At 49.2% G+C, this 18,701-nt stretch overlaps 4 protein-coding genes across 4 annotated transcripts; 1 reads left to right on the plus strand and 3 right to left on the minus strand.

Moving 5' to 3' along the window:
* Positions 1-786: 786 nt before the first annotated feature.
* On the minus strand, positions 787-4,569 carry A1O9_06795 (DNA-directed RNA polymerase II subunit RPB2; the record flags this gene model as incomplete). The annotated part of the gene is made up of 1 exon (XM_013403742.1): positions 787-4,569. The coding sequence occupies one exon, from the start codon at positions 4,567-4,569 to the stop codon at positions 787-789; it is 3,783 nt and encodes a 1,260-aa protein (XP_013259196.1).
* Positions 4,570-5,273: 704 nt separating this feature from the next.
* A1O9_06796 (uncharacterized protein) lies at positions 5,274-7,109 on the minus strand (the record flags this gene model as incomplete). Its single annotated transcript, XM_013403743.1, has 1 exon — positions 5,274-7,109. One exon carries the CDS (start codon positions 7,107-7,109, stop codon positions 5,274-5,276), a length of 1,836 nt encoding a protein of 611 aa, XP_013259197.1.
* A 2,623-nt stretch (positions 7,110-9,732) lies between these two features.
* On the minus strand, positions 9,733-11,384 carry A1O9_06797 (uncharacterized protein; the record flags this gene model as incomplete). The annotated part of the gene is made up of 4 exons (XM_013403744.1): positions 9,733-10,936; positions 11,001-11,066; positions 11,156-11,240; positions 11,315-11,384. The coding sequence occupies 4 exons, from the start codon at positions 11,382-11,384 to the stop codon at positions 9,733-9,735; spliced, it is 1,425 nt and encodes a 474-aa protein (XP_013259198.1).
* Positions 11,385-12,507: 1,123 nt separating this feature from the next.
* A1O9_06798 (DNA-directed RNA polymerase II subunit RPB1) lies at positions 12,508-17,915 on the plus strand (the record flags this gene model as incomplete). Its single annotated transcript, XM_013403745.1, has 3 exons — positions 12,508-12,635; positions 12,691-12,919; positions 12,981-17,915. 3 exons carry the CDS (start codon positions 12,508-12,510, stop codon positions 17,913-17,915), a joined length of 5,292 nt encoding a protein of 1,763 aa, XP_013259199.1.
* Positions 17,916-18,701: the final 786 nt, after the last annotated feature.

Consider the following 18,701-nt stretch of genomic DNA (forward strand, 5'->3'; position numbering starts at 1 on the left):
TCTCCAAAGTAATTAGTGAGCATATACGTACGTATACAGCCCCTCAAACATCACAGTACATCACAGCCATAAAAACGTCGCCATTGTATATAATATGTAAGAAAAGAATAAGTAATGGCGATGCCGTGACCTGAAGGGGCAACGCGGTGAAAGGATTGCAAATATTTAGATTGCAGCTCGGCGAGTGACCCAGCTAATTAATATTCATTTCAACTGCTTCAACGTGACGTGTACGCCGAGAAAGGACATGCGAAAACAGTCGAAGTAATCAGTCAGCTAGCAGTTCTATCCCTTCAAACCATCTAAGGCGTAAGTAATAATGACTGAGTGAGCCATACTCGATCAGGGCCAGTACAATAATAGTTTATCTAGTGCAGCCTGCCGCCCAACAACGAAAGGAATCCCGCTCGTTGCTGCTTGATTGTTCTCCGCCCTTCTCGACCCATCCGAGAATGAATCACTTCCATTCATTCCAAGACCCTCTTTCGCCATGAGTGCATACTGTTGCGTGGTGGTGGTACAGATATAGGCCCTTCATCCATCCCCTCTCTGATCGTGGTGGAAGAAATTTTTTGCAGAGAAAGCATAAAGCACATGGTCCTCGCTCAAAAAACAAAAACGAAACACATGTTTCGTATGTGGTGGTGCCACGGACGATGAAGGATTTTCTCGAGGGCCCCCTCTCCATAATCGAGAGCACTAGATCTACTCGCCCTCGGCCGGCTGTTCAACATTCGCAAATTGCTCCTTCCGAGCTTTAAGAGCCGCTTCATCGGCAAGTCGCTCCTAACGACTCCGCTTGGTGTACAGTCTGGCAGCGATGTTCATACTCCATAGTTCCTGGAATAGCAATTTCGCTGCATAAGGAAGGTGGATCTGGCTGATCTTGTTCTTGTTGTTGCAATTCTTGCACTCGAAAGTGTTCTTCTTTAATTTCGCAACAACAGTCATCAAGCCGCAGATGTCACAAACGTGAACTCTGAAGGGATCCGACACGTCAAACAGTCTCTCCTTCAGGAATGAACTTGCTCCGTGGGCAATCATGCAATCACGTTCCATTTCACCGAAACGTAGACCACCATCACGGGCACGACCTTCAACAGGCTGCCTGGTGAGAATTTGTGTAGGGCCTCTTGCACGAGAATGAATCTTATCATCGACCATGTGACGCAGACGCTGGTAATATGTCGGTCCAAGGAAGACTTGAGCAACGAGCTTTCTACCGGTGTGACCATTATACATGACTTCGAATCCACGAGACTGATAGCCCATACGTCTGAGAAGGTCCGAGACTTGGGTCACCGTGACCTTTGTGAATGGTGTAGCATCACCTTCGTCGCCACGTAAGGATGCAACCTTGGACAATTGACATTCGATTAAATGGGCAATTGTCATTCGAGAGGGAATGGCGTGAGGGTTAATGATGATGTCGGGAACAATACCTTCTCTGGTGAAAGGCATATCTTCATGTCGATATGTGATACCAATAGTTCCCTTCTGACCATGACGAGAGGCAAATTTGTCTCCAATTTGAGGAACTTTAGTCGTTCTGACGCGAACTTTGGCGAATCGATTACCTTCGGCAGTGGTTGTCAACATGACTTGGTCAACAATTCCAGATTCCGTTGATCTAAGAGGCGTCGATACGTCACGCTTGACGTGCTGCTTCTGTCTTTGACCAAGTTCTTCCGCATCGGGTGCCATGGGAGCTGTCTTGCCCATAATGATATCTTCACCACTTACCCGCACACCAGGAGCTACAATACCATCTTCATCGATTTTGTCGTAGGTACCATGCTTCAGTCGAAGAGTATCGGATCTTGTTGGTTTTTCGAATTGTTCCATGACTGAATGCCCAATCGCTTTCTCGGAGTCCGAATAAGCACGGTAAAATAATGACCGGAAGAGTCCACGGTCAATAGAACTCTGATTCATGATGACCGAATCTTCTTGGTTGTAGCCTGAATAGCAGGCAATTGCGACAATGGCATTTTGACCAGCCGGAAGTTCTCGGAATTTGAGATAGTCCATTGCCATAGTCCGAGCAAGTGGTTTCTGAGGATAGTAGAGAATATTTGCCATTGTCTCCATTCGCTGATCGAAATTCGTCAGGAAGATACCCATTGCTTGCTTACCCATGGCGGATTGGTAGGTGTTACGAGGTGACTGGTTGTGGTCAGGGAAAGGAATGATACTTGCGCAGACTCCCAAAATCATACTGGGATGAAGTTCGCAATGTGTGAAGGTATGAGAGTACGGGTTCAGCAGGGGGTCGTTTCGTCTGAGCGGATCATTCTCCTGCTCGATAACCATGCCCATAGATCTGGCTTTGGAATCTGCTAGAGCTTCGGGTGTCATAATAATCATCGCAGTTTCTTCTTCCTCGGCATCCATATACTCGATCACACCGGAGGAAAGAAGGTCCGCCCAACCATAGGGACGAACTTCGTCATTGAATTGGTAACCGCCTTCTCGCAGATACGTGGTGTTGTCGAGTTTGGCAATATGCTCCTTATTGAGTACCAGATTGCCACGATTGTCAGATGATGGATCATTTTCGACGACGAACAAAGGACGTACAAGTCTTCCCGAATCACCGGAGACTTTGAATTCCTTGTCACGAATGTCCCAGATAAGACTGACGTGAGGATCAAATATACCCTTCCGTCGAAGTTTGCGGAGATCATCCACTAAACGTTTCGGATCACGCAGTACCACAGCAAACCAGACACCATCAACGAATACTTTGGTGGCTTGCGGGTTTAGACGGGGTTCCCAATCTTCTAATGCTTCAACATGTTTTGACATGATGTAATTGAGAAGAGGGCCAGTCTCGTAAGAATTGGTCACCATCGACATCAAAGACAAATTTTTGACCAGACCACAAGCCTGACCTTCAGGAGTTTCTGCCGGACACACATAACCCCAATGGGTGTTATGAAGTTGTCGAGGCTTTGCAATCTTACCTTCTCGACCAATAGGAGCATTAGTTCTCCGAAGATGTGACAAAGTAGAAGCAAATGTGTATCTGTTCAGGACTTGCGAGACACCAGCCTTGGCTTTGTCTAACTTCTTCTGGTCTCCCCAGTTGCCTGTAGCGAGCGAGTATTTCAGGCCTTGGGTTATGATAGGATGCTTGAAGCCAGCCATGATGTTTATAGGTTGATTGGCCTCAACACGCTTCTGCATATACCGGTAGAAGTCTTTGGTCGCCTTGTCAAACTGCTGACGGAACAGATTAGTCATCAGAGGACCAGCAAGATCGATTCGTTTCTTCCCAAGGTGATCTCGATCATCAGGCTCCGCACGTCCAAGAGCCGCCTTCAATAATCTGTTCACCATGTAACCGAGGAAAAAAGCTTTTCGTGCCGTGGCATCAGCAGTCTGGCCAATGTGAGGCAGGAATTCTTTCGTTAGGATGTCCATAGCATGCTTCTGACGTTCATGACTCTTCAGGGTTGGCACATTTCCTCGTCGAGCGATGTAATCTCTGGCCAACTCAGCACCTTGAATGGGTTGACCTTCTTGCAGAGAGCCCATCAGCATATCGATCATTTCTTTATCGCTTTGGTCGAAACAGATCTTCTCCAAGATATCTGCATCTGAGACAATGTCCAGAGCACGAAAGACGATGACAAGAGGGATATCTTGTTTGACATATGGAAGCTGAACTCGAACAGGATTGTCAATTTTGGTACCATCTGGTCCGTCCTGTCTTCGGAAGAGTTTGACTGTGGCTTGTGACATCATTCGAGCTCCGCGGTCGATGACAGATCGAATTTCAGCGAGATGGGTAAAGGGCGAGGGTAAGGCCTTCTGGAAGACTTGCACAATATTGCCAGCACTTCTCTCCTGGGCGATGAGAACTTTCTCGCTACCATTAATAATGAAATAGCCACCCGAGTCGTAAGGGCATTCACCCCATGCGAATAGATCCTTTTCGCTCTGAAATTTCTCACTCATCAGGTGACAGGTCATACTTCGAACCATGATAGGGATTTTGCCGATGTAGACTTCTCTCTCAGAATCAGCGTCGTCCTCGTCGGAGCTTTCTCTCCAAAAGAGTGTAGATCCGTCATCTTTGACAACTCCCATGTCCTCAGTTTGGTCTTCCCATGGTTTTTCTTTGGCCAGATACGTTCTTCTAGTCATTTTGACAAACGCAGGACTGGCGTATGTCAAGCTTCGAAGTCTAGCCTCATGAGGCATGCAATCTGTAGTTACACCGTCGCCTTCCACCATATTTGGCTTACTCAGTGTAACTTTTCCGAATTTGACTTCATGTCGCTTGATCACGATTGGGTTTGGATCAGACTCATCGACGTTTTGAGCATGATCGAGAATGATACCGCCTTTCTCGTTAACCAAATCTTGCATGGACGATCGCATGAAGTGATTGAAGGAGTCGATTTGAAGGGAAGCTAAGTTTTTCGTGTCAAAAAAAGAGTTGATGACCTTCCAACAGTCCTCGGAGGTGATATCTTCTTGTTCATATTCGCCTTCGCCATAATCTCCGTTCTCGCCGTAGTCACCAGCTACGTCGTATTTTTGATCTTCGTAGTCCGCCATATTGGGCGGCTGTGCGCGAGGGAGCCCAGGGAAAGGAGGTGGACAGGCTCGACGAACGTAAGGTGTGGCACAATTGCAAGGGTGGGCAGACGCTCGCTACCTTTGCAGGCACTGAATTGTCAGTTAAGACTTCAGATTCCTACGGGCGAAAGCACTCACAAAGCGAGTGAGAGCGACTGAACCACAAGCTCGCGCGAAGATAGATGATGTCGGCGTTGTTTGGGCTGGCTATGTTTTGTGATGAGGTTCACTTGAACCTTTGGCCTTCGGTGCAACTTTCTTCGAAGGCAAGGCAGAGGCGCGCAGATGGGCAAGCGCACGGAGTTGCTTGGCGCGTGAATAAGCATATCCAAAGGGCAATCACGTGTGGACTCGTTCAGATCGCGCCGCTTTTGTCTCAGCCAGCGAATGATGATCCGCCCACCCAAAAAGCGCCCCATAGTTTCTTCCTCATATCGCTTGACAGGTGGCCATGGCGCGGGTCAATATGCGAAAAACATTCAATGCTAAACAAGGAGATATTATTACAGTAGTGATCTGATGACAGTCCAGCGAATAAAGAACCGTCTCACGTCTGGTGAACAGAGAGTCCGCATAAATGGGTATCACAAATACGTATATCAAGACCCAACCTCATCAACAACAACCCGTCGTGTTGAATGCAACGCCTTATCAAAGAACCCACCCATCCCAACCAGTGCTAGCTACCCCTCCACGCATGAAATCAACGCTTCGAGCATTTCTTCTGTAGCCTTGGCCTCATCACTCTGACCCGGATCCATCCCAACAAGCTGATCTCTGAGGCTACGCTCGAGAATCTTAAGCCCGTCCTCACCCAGTAGAACGGCAATGGTCTGACGTGCACCGCTGTCTTCTGCAACCATCCAGCTCAAGATCAACTCTATCGACTGGAGGGAGAAAAGTCCGGCGTCAAGCCTGCGAGATAACCATTCATCCTCACGTTCCTCCAACTGGGTTGTAGTCAGGTCTTCGCGCTCTCTCTGTATCTGCGCATCGACCTTGACTAATCTAGTCTTATATTCGCGCCGCAGTTCCACAAGTTTCAGGAGCTTTTCATAATCCTTCTCCACAAATTTTGCAAGGGCGCGTATCCTCACGGCCGAGCCTCCCGGTAAATATCTAAGAAGACTGGCGAGCATCCCAATCAGATGTTCCATGAGACTTCGTTCTGCCCTCTTGCTCTTCATGAGCAGTCCGAAGATGGTTTTCAGCCCTGCTGCATTTACCAACCGCGCACAGACTGGAGGTGCGTTACCACCACTCATGGAGTGATCAAGGACTCGCAGTGCCCTCATCTTCGCAAGTCTACCTTCTCTGATCATGATCAGACAAAGCTCGATGCCTTCGCCTTCGAGGAACTTTTGACCACCTAGCCGTTCTTCCACCACGCTGGCTAAGCAGTCAAAAAGGTTCTCAGCGAACTCTTCTTCATCGGACTCCTTTTCAGGGTCCCTCTTGCGATAAACGCTCAGTAGCTCAAGTAGAGCATCCACGCCTTCTTTAGAGGCAAAGCGATCACGGTTGGGCCGACTCGACTGGAACAAGATGGCGAGGATTTCCGCAGCATATTGCCGGTTTTGGCCCACCTTTCCCCGTGCATTGACATCGACCCTTTTGATCCTCGCCAGTAGCCAATCGATCAACTTGTCGTTGGAACCGACGATGTCCATATTCTTCGTTTCCGAGAGAATGTTCTCAAGCACGTTGAGTATGTGGTAGACGCCAGACCTGTCAGTCTCATTGACCTCATCCAGACGGGCCAGATTGCTGGTCAGCAGATCGACCACGTCACTTTGAATCATGGCCTTGACCAACGTCTGCCACTGGTCTTCAGTCGTGGCCGAGTCCTCGTCGGTGAGTTCGGCAAGTAATTCCGAAACACCAATGGCAATGTCCGTGTTTTCATGCGCCAACAAGCCGACTAGACTGTTGGCACACCCCATCTTGACGAAGTCTTCATAGAGTTCACCGTGTTCGCTGAGCAAACTCAATCCCTTGATCTCAGTATCGAGATCCGCCTCGCTCGCGACGAATTTCAAAGGATGATCCTCGTACTTTGCGCGTAGTTCAGCGTTCTTGTTGATCTTTCGCTCAAAGTTGATCGCAGTCCGACGCAGCCAGGTGGAATCAAACTTTTCTTCCACTTCACCATCTTCATTTCTCTCAATGTAGTCCATTACTTCGCGTTCTTCTTGTGTCACTCCACCACCAAAGAATCGGCCCTCTTTATCGTCACCAACTTCGTCTTCCGGATCTAGAGGGGGAGGAGAGGGACCGGCCTCGAGACCATCCTGATCATCTAGCCTTTCATCCTGGACAAAGGCAGCCTTTCCTGTAGATCCGTTGGTGGAGTATTCATCGTGAATGCCGTTTCCATTCGTAGAGGAGCGTGGGGAGGACCCATTGGTCAATTTGGAGGATTTGTTGGAGAGAGAGTCAGTGAAGGACGCGGTAGGATCTTCGAGTTTGCGCTTGGGGGCAGCGTTTGGTTTTCGAAATAGATCATCAATGGAGGTCATTATGTCAAATCCAGTTAGGACTTAGGTCGTGATATTGTTCATTGAGGCCAGTAGAATAGGAAATGGGAGAAATGAAAAAAAGTAGGGATGTCCATTCAACAGGGAGAGAGTTGGAGATTTTGGGAGTAATTTTGGCCGACACTCTCCGAAGATGTGCAATTGTTACAAACTTGCCAAGATGAACCGTCGGGAATATCCCGGTGGCATCGGCCAAATGGCAACCAAGGGCCAGGGCTTGGAAAAGTAAGCACGATGGAGTACGAGTACGAGGACGGACTACCTCGCTCTCTGTATGAAGTATCATCTACATACGTCAAACATGTCCTGCTAATGAGCCTCTGGCCCCCAAAAAGCGTCACCGCCGGTCCCAAACGGTCAAGTGGTATGTATGTATCTGGCTGTTCTATAACGTTCGAAAGCTACGCGCCGAGCAGATAACGGAAGATTTGGAGAATTCCGCGAAGCGCTTCCCCCTGTCGTTTGTCCATATATTTTATCTATCAGATCATCAAGGACGCCGTACCTGTGGTGGACCAAACTATTTTTGCCGAGTCCAGTGCGACCCAACAATTGAGCGAAGCGCGCTTTACCCTAGGCCTGAACTAGACCTTTCAGCCGACGCTACCTGAGAACTCACGAGCATGCAAGTTAGTGCTTGTAAGAGCGTCATGCCCGTCGAATGCGACATCTCTTGTCCGCTCCTTGGTGAATCTCGAGTTGGGAGTCGAGAGTCTGATATTAGGTGAAATCATTTTTCAGATGTCTATGAAGAAAAGCAGAGTTTGCTTGTGTGAAGCCATCGCTATTGTCGACCTGGCCGCTTACAAATATGTCTCGCCACGCAGCTGAAACAATGACCACGATTTCGTTGCGGATTCAGCATACCTTGATTCCATTTAGCTCCCGTCAAATAGCGACTGGCTGAGAATACCGTGTGTTACCGGAAAGGCGTTCACAATAGCCGCTGGGTCGAAACAAGCCCCAAACACAAAACCTTAGACGCTGGCCGGCCCAGCCTTGTGGCGGCCCAACTCAGCCTTGGACTCGAGATCCGCGTGCCTAAACTCGGAAGCAAAGGTAAGTACTCACTGTTCAGTAAGTACAATGATGACCTATATATATCTCCCTCCGTCAATGCTTCGCACAGCCAGAACTCACTTCATCACTTCCGGTCACCTGCCAGCCTTCTTTCTATTCTTCGGTCATCAAATATATACGTCTACATACACAAATCTCACATTGTCAGCACCAATCCCCGATCGTTTTTATCAGACGTCGCCTCTTTGCCCGAGTGTACCTTCATTACCCCATATCACCAGCCGTTATGCATGCAATTCTACCCCTAGCCAGCACCCTCATTGCCATTGCTGTCGCACCCTTAGCCTCAGCGATCCCCGCCGCTGCCTCCGTAATCGACTCTCCGGTTGCCTCAGCCACCGCGTATGCAACGGCCAGTTGTGTCATCGCCAATCCGGGAGAATCGTGCGTGTTCAATATGTACGGAGAAAGCGCTGCGGCCTGTAGCAGCAACCACAACTCCACTGTATGCTCTCGCTCACTTTGCCTTTGCGCCCCTCAAGCTGACCACGGCTAATCTACAGCTCTACTGCTCCACCTCCGGTCTGTGGAGACTCGACGAAGACTGTGGCTCCCTCGCGCTTTGTCAATGTACTGACGGCATACCCTTCTGCGGCTAGTGCCAAGAAGATCCCCATTGGACTGCAACAGGGTCTAGGTGGCTGGATCTTGTGTTGGGATAACTCAGTGCTTACGCGGGCGTGGTGCGCTTCTTGGGCCCGAGTAGCTCGATGCGACTCTAGATTGCGGTGGCTCAGCGTCATAAGGATAGATGAGCAGTTCGGGCAAGACAGAGGAGAGTGGACCTTCAGGAATGGGCTGGTTGGGAACAGGTTCTGAGGGAGTCCGTTGCGCCAAGGCATTCACCCAACCGACCTTCCTGAGGGAGGCTGTTGCTTTGTCAGAGGACAGTAATAACACTTGTCATCCATGGCGGCATATAGACACTGTTGCAGGGCGATGTCACTGAGGGCGACGGCTGGTAAACTTTCCTAGCTTTTTCAGAAGAGAAGATATCATAACCCCAGAACTCCAAGTTGACTCATCCTCATATCAGGCCGCCCAGGCAGACAGAGACGACGAACGGCGATCCTGTAATCATTGATAGTTAGAAATCGTGCGACGAGAATTGTTCTTGAGCAGGAAAAGAGCTAGATTTAATAAACTCAGAGGAAGAAGCAGCGATCTTCTAGTGAACACTATTGTGATGTCCGATTTAAGTGGCATTATCTCGATTAAAATCTTGAGTTGTGCTGCGAAATCTGGTTTCGAGGCCTCGATCACGACCTGGATGATCAACTCATAACTAGCAATTCGTGCCCGCCCATGCTAACCTCTTCGATAGCCTAAAGCAAGTCGGACTGTCACATCAAATCCTGTCGACCTAGTATCTGGTCGGTATCCCACCATAGCGCCATGCATACCCGCCTATCATGAACTTATGCCTGGTCCTGAGAAACGCCATGCTTTTTCACAACCCTTCTACCATAAACGTCACATGTCAGAAAAGCTCGTCCGATACAAGACATGAGAAGGAAAACGCCATTCACGCCTTGCGCTTTCGAATGTTTTTCGGGAGCTCGTCAGCGTCGTTCTCGTACTCCTTGCCTTCGTTAATGTCCTTCTTCCGCATCGTTCCCACACCCATGCGCACCAATTCCTGATCATCATCGTCGCTATCCTCAACGTTGTACAGAATCGGGAGAACGAAGCTTTCTTCTTCGCCCATCTTCTTCTCAACGGTCAAGATATCGACAAATTCGTCTTCACGATCCAACCGTCGCTTCTGGTGCTCTTCTTGTGGATATGTGTCAAACTCATCCTCGCGCTCGATATATTCCACATTTTCAGTCAATTCAGTGAAGTCAGGGGCCAAGGCAGACCACTTCTGCTGAGGTTCGATGCCCCAGATCTGAATACTGCCAGTCTCGATGCTGGTGCAAGCGAGAAGCGGACGGGATGGGTGCCACTCGATGATGGCAGGCTCCTCGCGATTCTCCAGAATGCGGAGGAGCGAGTTGGTGCGTAGTTCCCAGATGTAGATGTCCTTCTTCATGTACGTGGATGCAGTAACGTAGTCAGCAACACCCGTAACTGAAGAGTGACTGAAAGCTGTGTGGTTCCAGCGCAGGCGATTGACCAGATCTTGAAATTTGTGCTCAACAGTAATGACAATGTTCTCGGCGAGTGTGGCTTGGTCCGGTTGATCATCTTCGCCGGTGGGCTCATTTGGTGGTGTGTCAGAGGGTGCAATGAGCGAGAGATCGGGGAGATTGATGGTGCGGATGATACGATCAGTGCAGTTGACAAGAAGTTGCCGACCATTCGCTGAAAGTCGAAGAAGCGAGATTAGTCCAGAGGCAATTTTGGTGGAATGGATAATCTTGCGGGTTTCGGTTTCGATGATGTTGATGTATCCCTTGGAGGTTCCGGTGATGATGTGATTTCCAAGGATGGAGAAAACTGCCGCGGTGGTTGACTGCTTATTGTCGGATCGTGTGCCGTCGTCGCTGAGGGGTGTGGTGGGAAGAATGTGTTTTATAGGGATAGGATTGGTGATGTCTACAAGATGAGGGTGGTTTTCGAACAAGCATGCAACGAAGAGATTGCGGTTGTAAGGATGCAATTCAGCCATGTAGATCGGAGCTTCGAATTTGACAATGCGAACGCGCTCTTGAGTCTGAAGGTCCCAAAGGAACGCTCGACAGTCTTGAGACGACGACAGAACGTATCTGCCCTCTCGCGACCAGCTGTTGGTGTTGCCTTAGAATCTGATCCGATTCAATTCTTCGAATGAGTAGTCGGTGTGCGTACCTTAGTCCTTGAACCTGCTTCCAGTGGCCAACCAGCTTCATGGCGACCCCGTAGGTCTCCATATCCCTGTAGATTGAGGTCAGACATTACTCAGCCAAAAGTTTCGAGAAAACGTGTTGACAAGCAGAGTGCTTCATTTGACGCGTTTGACATACCAGATGACAACCTTGCCATCAACTCTGCCCGAGGCCAGATAGTCACCTTTGCGACTAAATCTGAGAAAGGTGGCATGGCCGGATCCTGATTATGTCAGGTTGGGTTCAAAGGAGAGAAAGGATCAAAAGCCAAAGCGCCTTGCTTCTTGGTGTACGTACTTAGATCATTGGTTAGAGCATCCGGAGAGTCTTGTGCTAGTTGAAACGGATCTATCAGTGCCAAATTCATGATGGAGATGGTTGCACTAGACTGTTGTGGAGAGTAGTACGCTTTCCAGACTGATCCCTCTTCTGTTGGACGGTCTTCTGCCGCCAAAGTTTCTATATCCCTCTGGAGTCGGGGTCGTCATAACTTTTATCCGAATTCACGTGATTGTAGGAATTGCTATCCGAACCGAGATCGGTTGTTGGGGGCGCGACAGTGCCGTTGACTTTGGACGGTTCGGCAGTTCCAAAAGAGAAAAGGTCAGGGCATTCAGTGATTAGAACTTCATCATTTCACTATTTCACTATGGCTGCAGGAAGCAGTGACGGTAAATCTTCATCAACAGGAGTGCACCCGTAATAGGCCAGGGAGAAAGTATGCCTAGGGACTCATGCTTTCCCATTTCTCATTTCCCATTTCCCACATTTGTTCGTGTTGTGTTCAAGTACCAGCACTGAAGCCGCTACGTCTAGTCAAACGCGTGAAGCCATCGTCATGCTCGATGATATATGGCAATTTTCCTTGCTTGGTGCTACACCGTCCGAAAAGACGCAGGTACCCATGCGGCCACAGACATGAACACTGCCTGCTTAAAATTTGCTTGCACAACTCAATTTCTCGACATCAGTTTTGATCGAATCATGACGTATTATTTTGTTCTGATTGATGGCGCAGCATCGATGTTGTACCCTATGCCTGGTAGAAAGATTGTGAGACAGTAGTTGTGCGATTGAGGCTGAAGTCAACTGACTTGATGACTGACTCCTTTGATTATGCGCTAGTGTCGAATCCGGCATTCAAGAGGCTTGGCGCTAATTCTTTTACAAGTCAGGCAACCTCGCCTTCTTAACCACAAACTTTCATCCTTTCACCTCATCACCACCCTACCCATACCATCTCGAATCGATCGCGCGCCCGGACCCCTACGTTCCAATCGTCGAGACGGTCGTGCCCTGAAACTTTAGGATCAAGCGAAGTGATAGTGATCAAGAGCGCAGCTGGCAAAAAGAGAAGCATTGTTTTGGGTGGCCCCGTAGGGCGGGTGGGTCATACCTGACCACAACGCGCATTCATCGGCGCAGGCACTGTCATCATCTCAGACCATTGAGAAAAGTTATCATCGTCTCCCAAGGATACAATCGCCATTATGGCGAATCTCAATTTCGCTTACTCGAGCGCCCCTGTGCGTACTGTTGAGGAGATCCAGTTCGGTCTCTTTTCCGCTAAGGAGTCTGAACGCCTCGCAGTCATCGACATCGAATATCCTGAGACGATGTATGTAGAAAATAAGAGCAATCCATTGACGCGTCTTTCTAACCATTTGTTTCAGGGATGAGCAACGCCTCAGACCTCGAGAGAAAGGTCCGAACGATCCTCATCTTGGAACAATCGATCGCAATTTCAAATGCAGTACTTGTGAAGAGAACATGGCTGAGTGCCCTGGCCACTTTGGGGTCATCAAGCTTGCTACTCCTGTCTATCACTATGGCTTCATGGGTAAGGTCAAGAAGATCTTGGAGACTGTCTGCCATAACTGTGGCAAAATCAAAGCTGTTGATGTTAGTTACTTTTCTGTAACCTTGACTTGCTTTCCCAAATCACTGACAAAACTACCGACAGTCTGAAGAGCTCAAACACGCGTTTAAGATCCGCGACCGAAAGCGAAGATTTGATGCAGTCTGGCGATTGAGCAAGCCTCGATTGATTTGTGAAGCTGATCCTCCTGATGATGCGGAACAACAACCCTTGAAAGGACCCGCTCCTCCCAAGCATGGTGGTTGCGGAAACGCTCAGCCTGAGATTCGAAGAACTGGTCTCCAACTGTGGGCAACCTGGAAAGCTCGAAAAGGTGAAGATGAGGAAGACACAACCCCTGACAAGAAACGAATCTTCCCAACGGAGGTTCTGCGTACATTCCGTACCCTGACCGACGAGACACTCGAGTTGATGGGCCTTAACCTGGACTACGCGCGACCAGAATGGATGATCTTATCTGCACTACCCGTTCCTCCGCCTCCAGTCCGCCCCAGCATCAGTGTGGACGGCAGTGGCCAAGGCCAACGTGGCGAAGACGATCTGACATTCAAGCTCGGCGATATCATCCGTGCTAACCAAGCTGTGCTTCGAACCGAAGTCGATGGAACTCCTGATCATATCAAGGTTGATCTACAAGACCTTCTTCAATACCATATTGCCACTTACATGGACAATGAAATTGCTGGGTTGGACAAGGCCCAGCATAAGAGTGGACGACCCATCAAATCAATCCGTGCCCGTCTAAAGGGTAAAGAGGGAAGACTGCGTCAAAATCTCATGGGAAAGCGTGTTGATTTCTCCGCACGTACAGTCATCACCGGTGATCCCAACTTGTCCCTTGATGAAGTTGGTGTTCCACGAAGCATTGCACGCACCCTGACCTACCCGGAAACGGTCACGCCTTTCAACCTCGATAAACTCAAGCGTCTTGTCGCAAATGGTCCAACTGAACACCCTGGTGCTCGATATGTAATTCGAGATTCTGGAGAGCGCATTGATCTTCGTCATCATAAACGAGCTGGAGAGATGACCTTGCAGTACGGCTGGAAGGTCGAAAGACATATCCAAGACGGCGATGTTATTCTCTTCAATCGTCAACCCTCTCTGCACAAGGAATCAATGATGGGCCATCGTGTTCGTGTTATGCCTTATTCCACATTCAGACTCAATCTTTCCGTCACAACGCCCTATAACGCGGATTTTGATGGTGATGAGATGAATTTGCATGTTCCCCAGAGCGAAGAGTCTCGAGCTGAATTGGCTAATCTTTGCATGGTTCCACTCAACATTGTATCGCCCCAACGCAATGGGCCCCTCATGGGTATCGTGCAAGATACTCTTTGTGGCATCTACAAGATCTGCCGTCGTGACGTTTTCCTCAGCCGAGAGCAAGTCATGAACATCATGCTTTGGGTTCCCGATTGGGATGGAGTGATCCCTCAACCTGCTATCATCAAGCCCAGACCTCGCTGGACGGGTAAGCAGATGATTAGTATGGTACTGAACAAGCAACTGAACCTGGAACGATTGGATGCAAAGGGTGAAGACCCTTATGTCCCAACCAATGACACTGGGCTTATGGTCCTTGAGGGCAACCTGATGTTTGGTCTGTTCAGCAAAAAATTCGTGGGAACTAGCGCTGGAGGTATCATTCATACAATTTTCAACGAATTTGGGCATGATGCGGCAATGGCCTTTTTCAACGGTGCGCAAACGGTTGTGAACTACTGGCTACTACACAACAGCTTCAGTATTGGTATTGGTGATACTGTACCAGACGAAGGCACCGTCGAGAAGATTCAATACGCCGTCGATTCGCGAAAGAAGGAAGTGGACGAGATTGCCCAACGCGCGTACAACGAAGATCTTGAGCCTGCGCCGGGTATGAACGTGCGTCAAACATTCGAAAGTAAAGTCATGAACGCACTCAATCAGGCTCGTGACCAGGCCGGTGCCGCAACTGAAGACAGCTTGAAAGATCTTAATAATGCCATCACCATGGCCCGTGCCGGCTCAAAGGGTTCAACCATCAACATTGCTCAAATGACAGCCATCGTTGGTCAACAGGCTGTTGAGGGAAAACGTATTCCTTTCGGCTTCAAGTATCGCACATTGCCCCATTTTGCGAAAGACGACTACTCCGCCCCTTCAAGAGGCTTTGTTGAGAACTCATACTTGAGGGGTTTGACTCCCACGGAGTTCTTCTTCCACGCAATGGCCGGTCGTGAAGGGTTGATTGATACCGCTGTCAAAACTGCCGAAACTGGCTATATTCAACGACGTCTTGTTAAAGCCCTTGAAGAAGTCACTGTCAAATATGACGGGACAATTCGAGACAGTCGTGGTAACATTGTACAATTCATCTACGGCGAAGATGGCCTGGATGGTGCTCATATCGAAAACCAGAAGGTTGATATTATCACGATGTCAGATAAGGCATTCAATAACCGTTATGCTGTCGATGTCATGAGTGGCGACGTTTCTCTCTGGAGAGGCAAGTTGTTGCAGGCTAGAGAAATTCAGGGTGACACGGAGTTGCAAGAGATGTTCGATGAGGAATTGGAAGCTCTCCGAGACTCTCGAGACTTTCTGCGAAAGATGGGCAAAGGCACTGAAGATTCAATGCAGCTCCCCATGAACATTGCACGAATTATCGATCAGGCACAAAAGAATTTCAAGATCCGTCGTGGTGACAAGACAGATCTTGACCCTCGCTACGCACTAAATGCTGTGAAGCAGCTACTCGATCGACTAGTTGTTGTCCGAGGTGATGACCCGCTCTCTCAAGAAGCTCAGTCCAACGCGACCCTTCTTTTGAAGGCTCAGCTTCGATCGCGGCTAGCATTTAAACGCCTAGTCCTAGAGCATGGATTGAACAGACTGGCGTTTGACAACATTATTGGAGGCGTGGAAAGCCGATTCATCGCTGCTGCTGCCAATCCTGGCGAGATGGTAGGCGTGCTTGCTGCACAGTCTATCGGCGAACCTGCCACTCAGATGACCTTGAACACTTTCCATTTCACTGGTGTGTCGGCGAAGAACGTTACACTGGGTGTGCCCCGTCTTAAGGAAATTTTGAATGTCTCACAGACCATCAGAACCCCTTCAATGACGGTCTACCAACTTCCAGAGAACGTTGGTGATAAGGAGGCAGCCAAGCTACTTCGAAGCCGTGTTCAGCATACGAATCTCCGCTCCGTTGCAGAGACATGTGAGCTCTGGTACGATCCTGATATCCAGAGTACCATCATACCTGAAGATCTAGACATGGTTGAGTCTTACTTTATCATCCCCGAGGACACTGATCAAGATCTGGCTGCTCACTCAAAGTGGCTTCTTCGTATCACTCTCAGTCGCGCGAAGCTCCTAGATAAAGGCCTGAACATTCAAGATGTCGCTGCAAAGATCAAGTCTACTTATGGCAAAGATCTTTCTGTCATCTTCAGCGACATCAACGCTGATGAACAGATCATTCGAGTTCGACTTGTTCAAAACTACGGTAAAGACGAGGATGATGAGCGAAAAGAAGATGATGAGGTCCTCCGCCGGTTCTTGAACGAAATGTTGGACCACCTCACATTTCACGGTGTGCCGGGAGTCTCGAGAGCCTTCATCGATCAAAAGTCTCGTGCCATCATTGCAGAAGACAATTCTGTGTTTATGGCAAAGAGTGATCCTCGCTGCAATGAATATGTTCTGGAGACTAGTGGTAGTTCATTCGCAAAGGTTCTGACCATAGAGGGTGTCGACACTAGTCGCACCTATACTAACCGGTTTACCGAGGTGTTTGAAGTTCTCGGCATCGAAGCAACTAGAGCGGCTATCATGCGTGAGTTGACACAAGTGTTGTCATTCGATGGTTCTTATGTCAATGCGCGTCATTTGGGCATTCTCTGCGATGTGATGACTGCACGCGGCTATGTTATGGCTGTGACTCGTCATGGCATCAACAAATCAGATACTGGAGCTCTCATGCGCTGTTCGTTCGAACAGACGGTGGAGATCTTGTTAGAAGCTGCCGCCGCTGGTGAACTGGATGATTGTCGAGGTGTGTCGGAGAACTTGATTCTAGGTCAAGTAGCTCCGGTTGGCACAGGAACCATGGAAATTCTGCTTGACCAGAATCTACTGTCGACAGTAGTCACTGACAATGCCAACCTCGGGCTCGGAGGTGCTATTGGTGTTAAGGGGTCGCAACAACTTCTCGAAGGTGCAGCGACTCCATATGATTCAGGATCCCCTATGCAGGACAACAATTATCTGGGTTCACCTGATTATGGTGCTTCTTTCTCTCCAATCGCCGCATCGGGCACCGATGAAGCCGGAGGTCTCACGGACTATCATCCAGGATTCGGTGGTGCTGGCGGGTTGAGTCCGTACATGGCTCGCAGCCCAGGAGGTTACTCGCCTGCCAGTCCATTTGGTGGCACCAGCCCAAGCTCTCCAGGCTTCTCCCCAACGGCTGGTTATTCTCCTACCTCGCCTATGTTTGGTGCTACAAGCCCTGGCTTTGGCCCGACCTCTCCGTCGTTCAGCCCGGCAAGTCCAGCGTTCACTCCAACTTCTCCAGCTTACTCTCCGACTTCCCCAGCACAGAATTCGCCAACATCCCCCAGCTATTCACCAACTTCACCGAGCTACTCCCCCACCTCACCTGCCTACGGTGGATCGCCGACTTCGCCGAGCTACTCGCCGACGTCGCCTGCATTCAGCCCTACGTCCCCAACTTCACCTACATCGCCAGTGTACAGCCCGACTTCTCCGATGTACAGCCCGACCAGCCCGATGTACGGTGGTAGTGGTGGCAAGGGGTCTTCGACCTCGCCTAGCTATTCTCCAACTTCGCCAACGTACAGCCCGACCTCGCCGACCTCGCCAACCAGTCCATCATACTCGCCTACGAGTCCGATGTACAACGCATCACCACGCAGCCCTCAGAACAGAGCCACCTCCATCACCAGCCCACAATATTCCCCGAACAGTCCTCAGTATTCGCCGACCTCACCTAAGGAGGACTAAAACTATTATCTTGTACCACCACAAGGTGATCATGCTGGTCACCACACTTCGGTCTTGGACTCGAATCGGCAGGCGGATCCATTAAATTGATCTTCTGTCTCCGATTTCAGCTTGATCGGGAGTAATCCTATATTGCAATGCACTTTTCACAGGCCCTGCACCAAATTGTCACAGCAGAGTGTGATCCCCTTATACTGGGGGAGTCGCTCCAGCTTATTCCCTGGCCTTCAATGTCTTAATCCAAAAAACATGTTAAATCATTAGCGACGGCGTTGGATGGGTTTTTTTTTGCAACAAACGATCGATTGATATCTTGAGGTACTGCATGGAATGAGGGGACCTATTTCAATGAGTGAGAGATGAGAATGCGTTATTTTCGGAGATGAATGTGCTTACTGGGAGGGACCGAGCTATGATATGGAATCATTCTTTTACAGCAGAATGGTACTCAATCGGGTGGACACCTCGGCCGGTATTCTCAGTGGGGGTGGAAGTCAATAAAAAGTTGATGGGCGAAGATCGAAAACTGTTGCGGTGTATTTTACCATGAAAACTAGATAGACTCTTGCGCTCCGCAGCCAGCAGTGCGATGCTGAATCGAGCGAGCAATGGCCAATGGATTTGATAGCAGGTGCGGTTCGCTTTATTCATAAAAAAAGATACCAATTCGTTGGGCTCGTGTTACTACCAAACATGGCCCAACCACTGACATTCACTTACCACAGTGGGTCGCTTTTATTTGTTTGTTTATCCTTGTAAAGAAAACCATAGGCGAATAGTTACTAT

The sequence above is a fragment of the Exophiala aquamarina genome, assembly GCF_000709125.1.
Source record: "Exophiala aquamarina CBS 119918 chromosome Unknown aczIA-supercont1.5, whole genome shotgun sequence".
NCBI classification, from domain to species: domain Eukaryota; kingdom Fungi; phylum Ascomycota; class Eurotiomycetes; order Chaetothyriales; family Herpotrichiellaceae; genus Exophiala; species Exophiala aquamarina.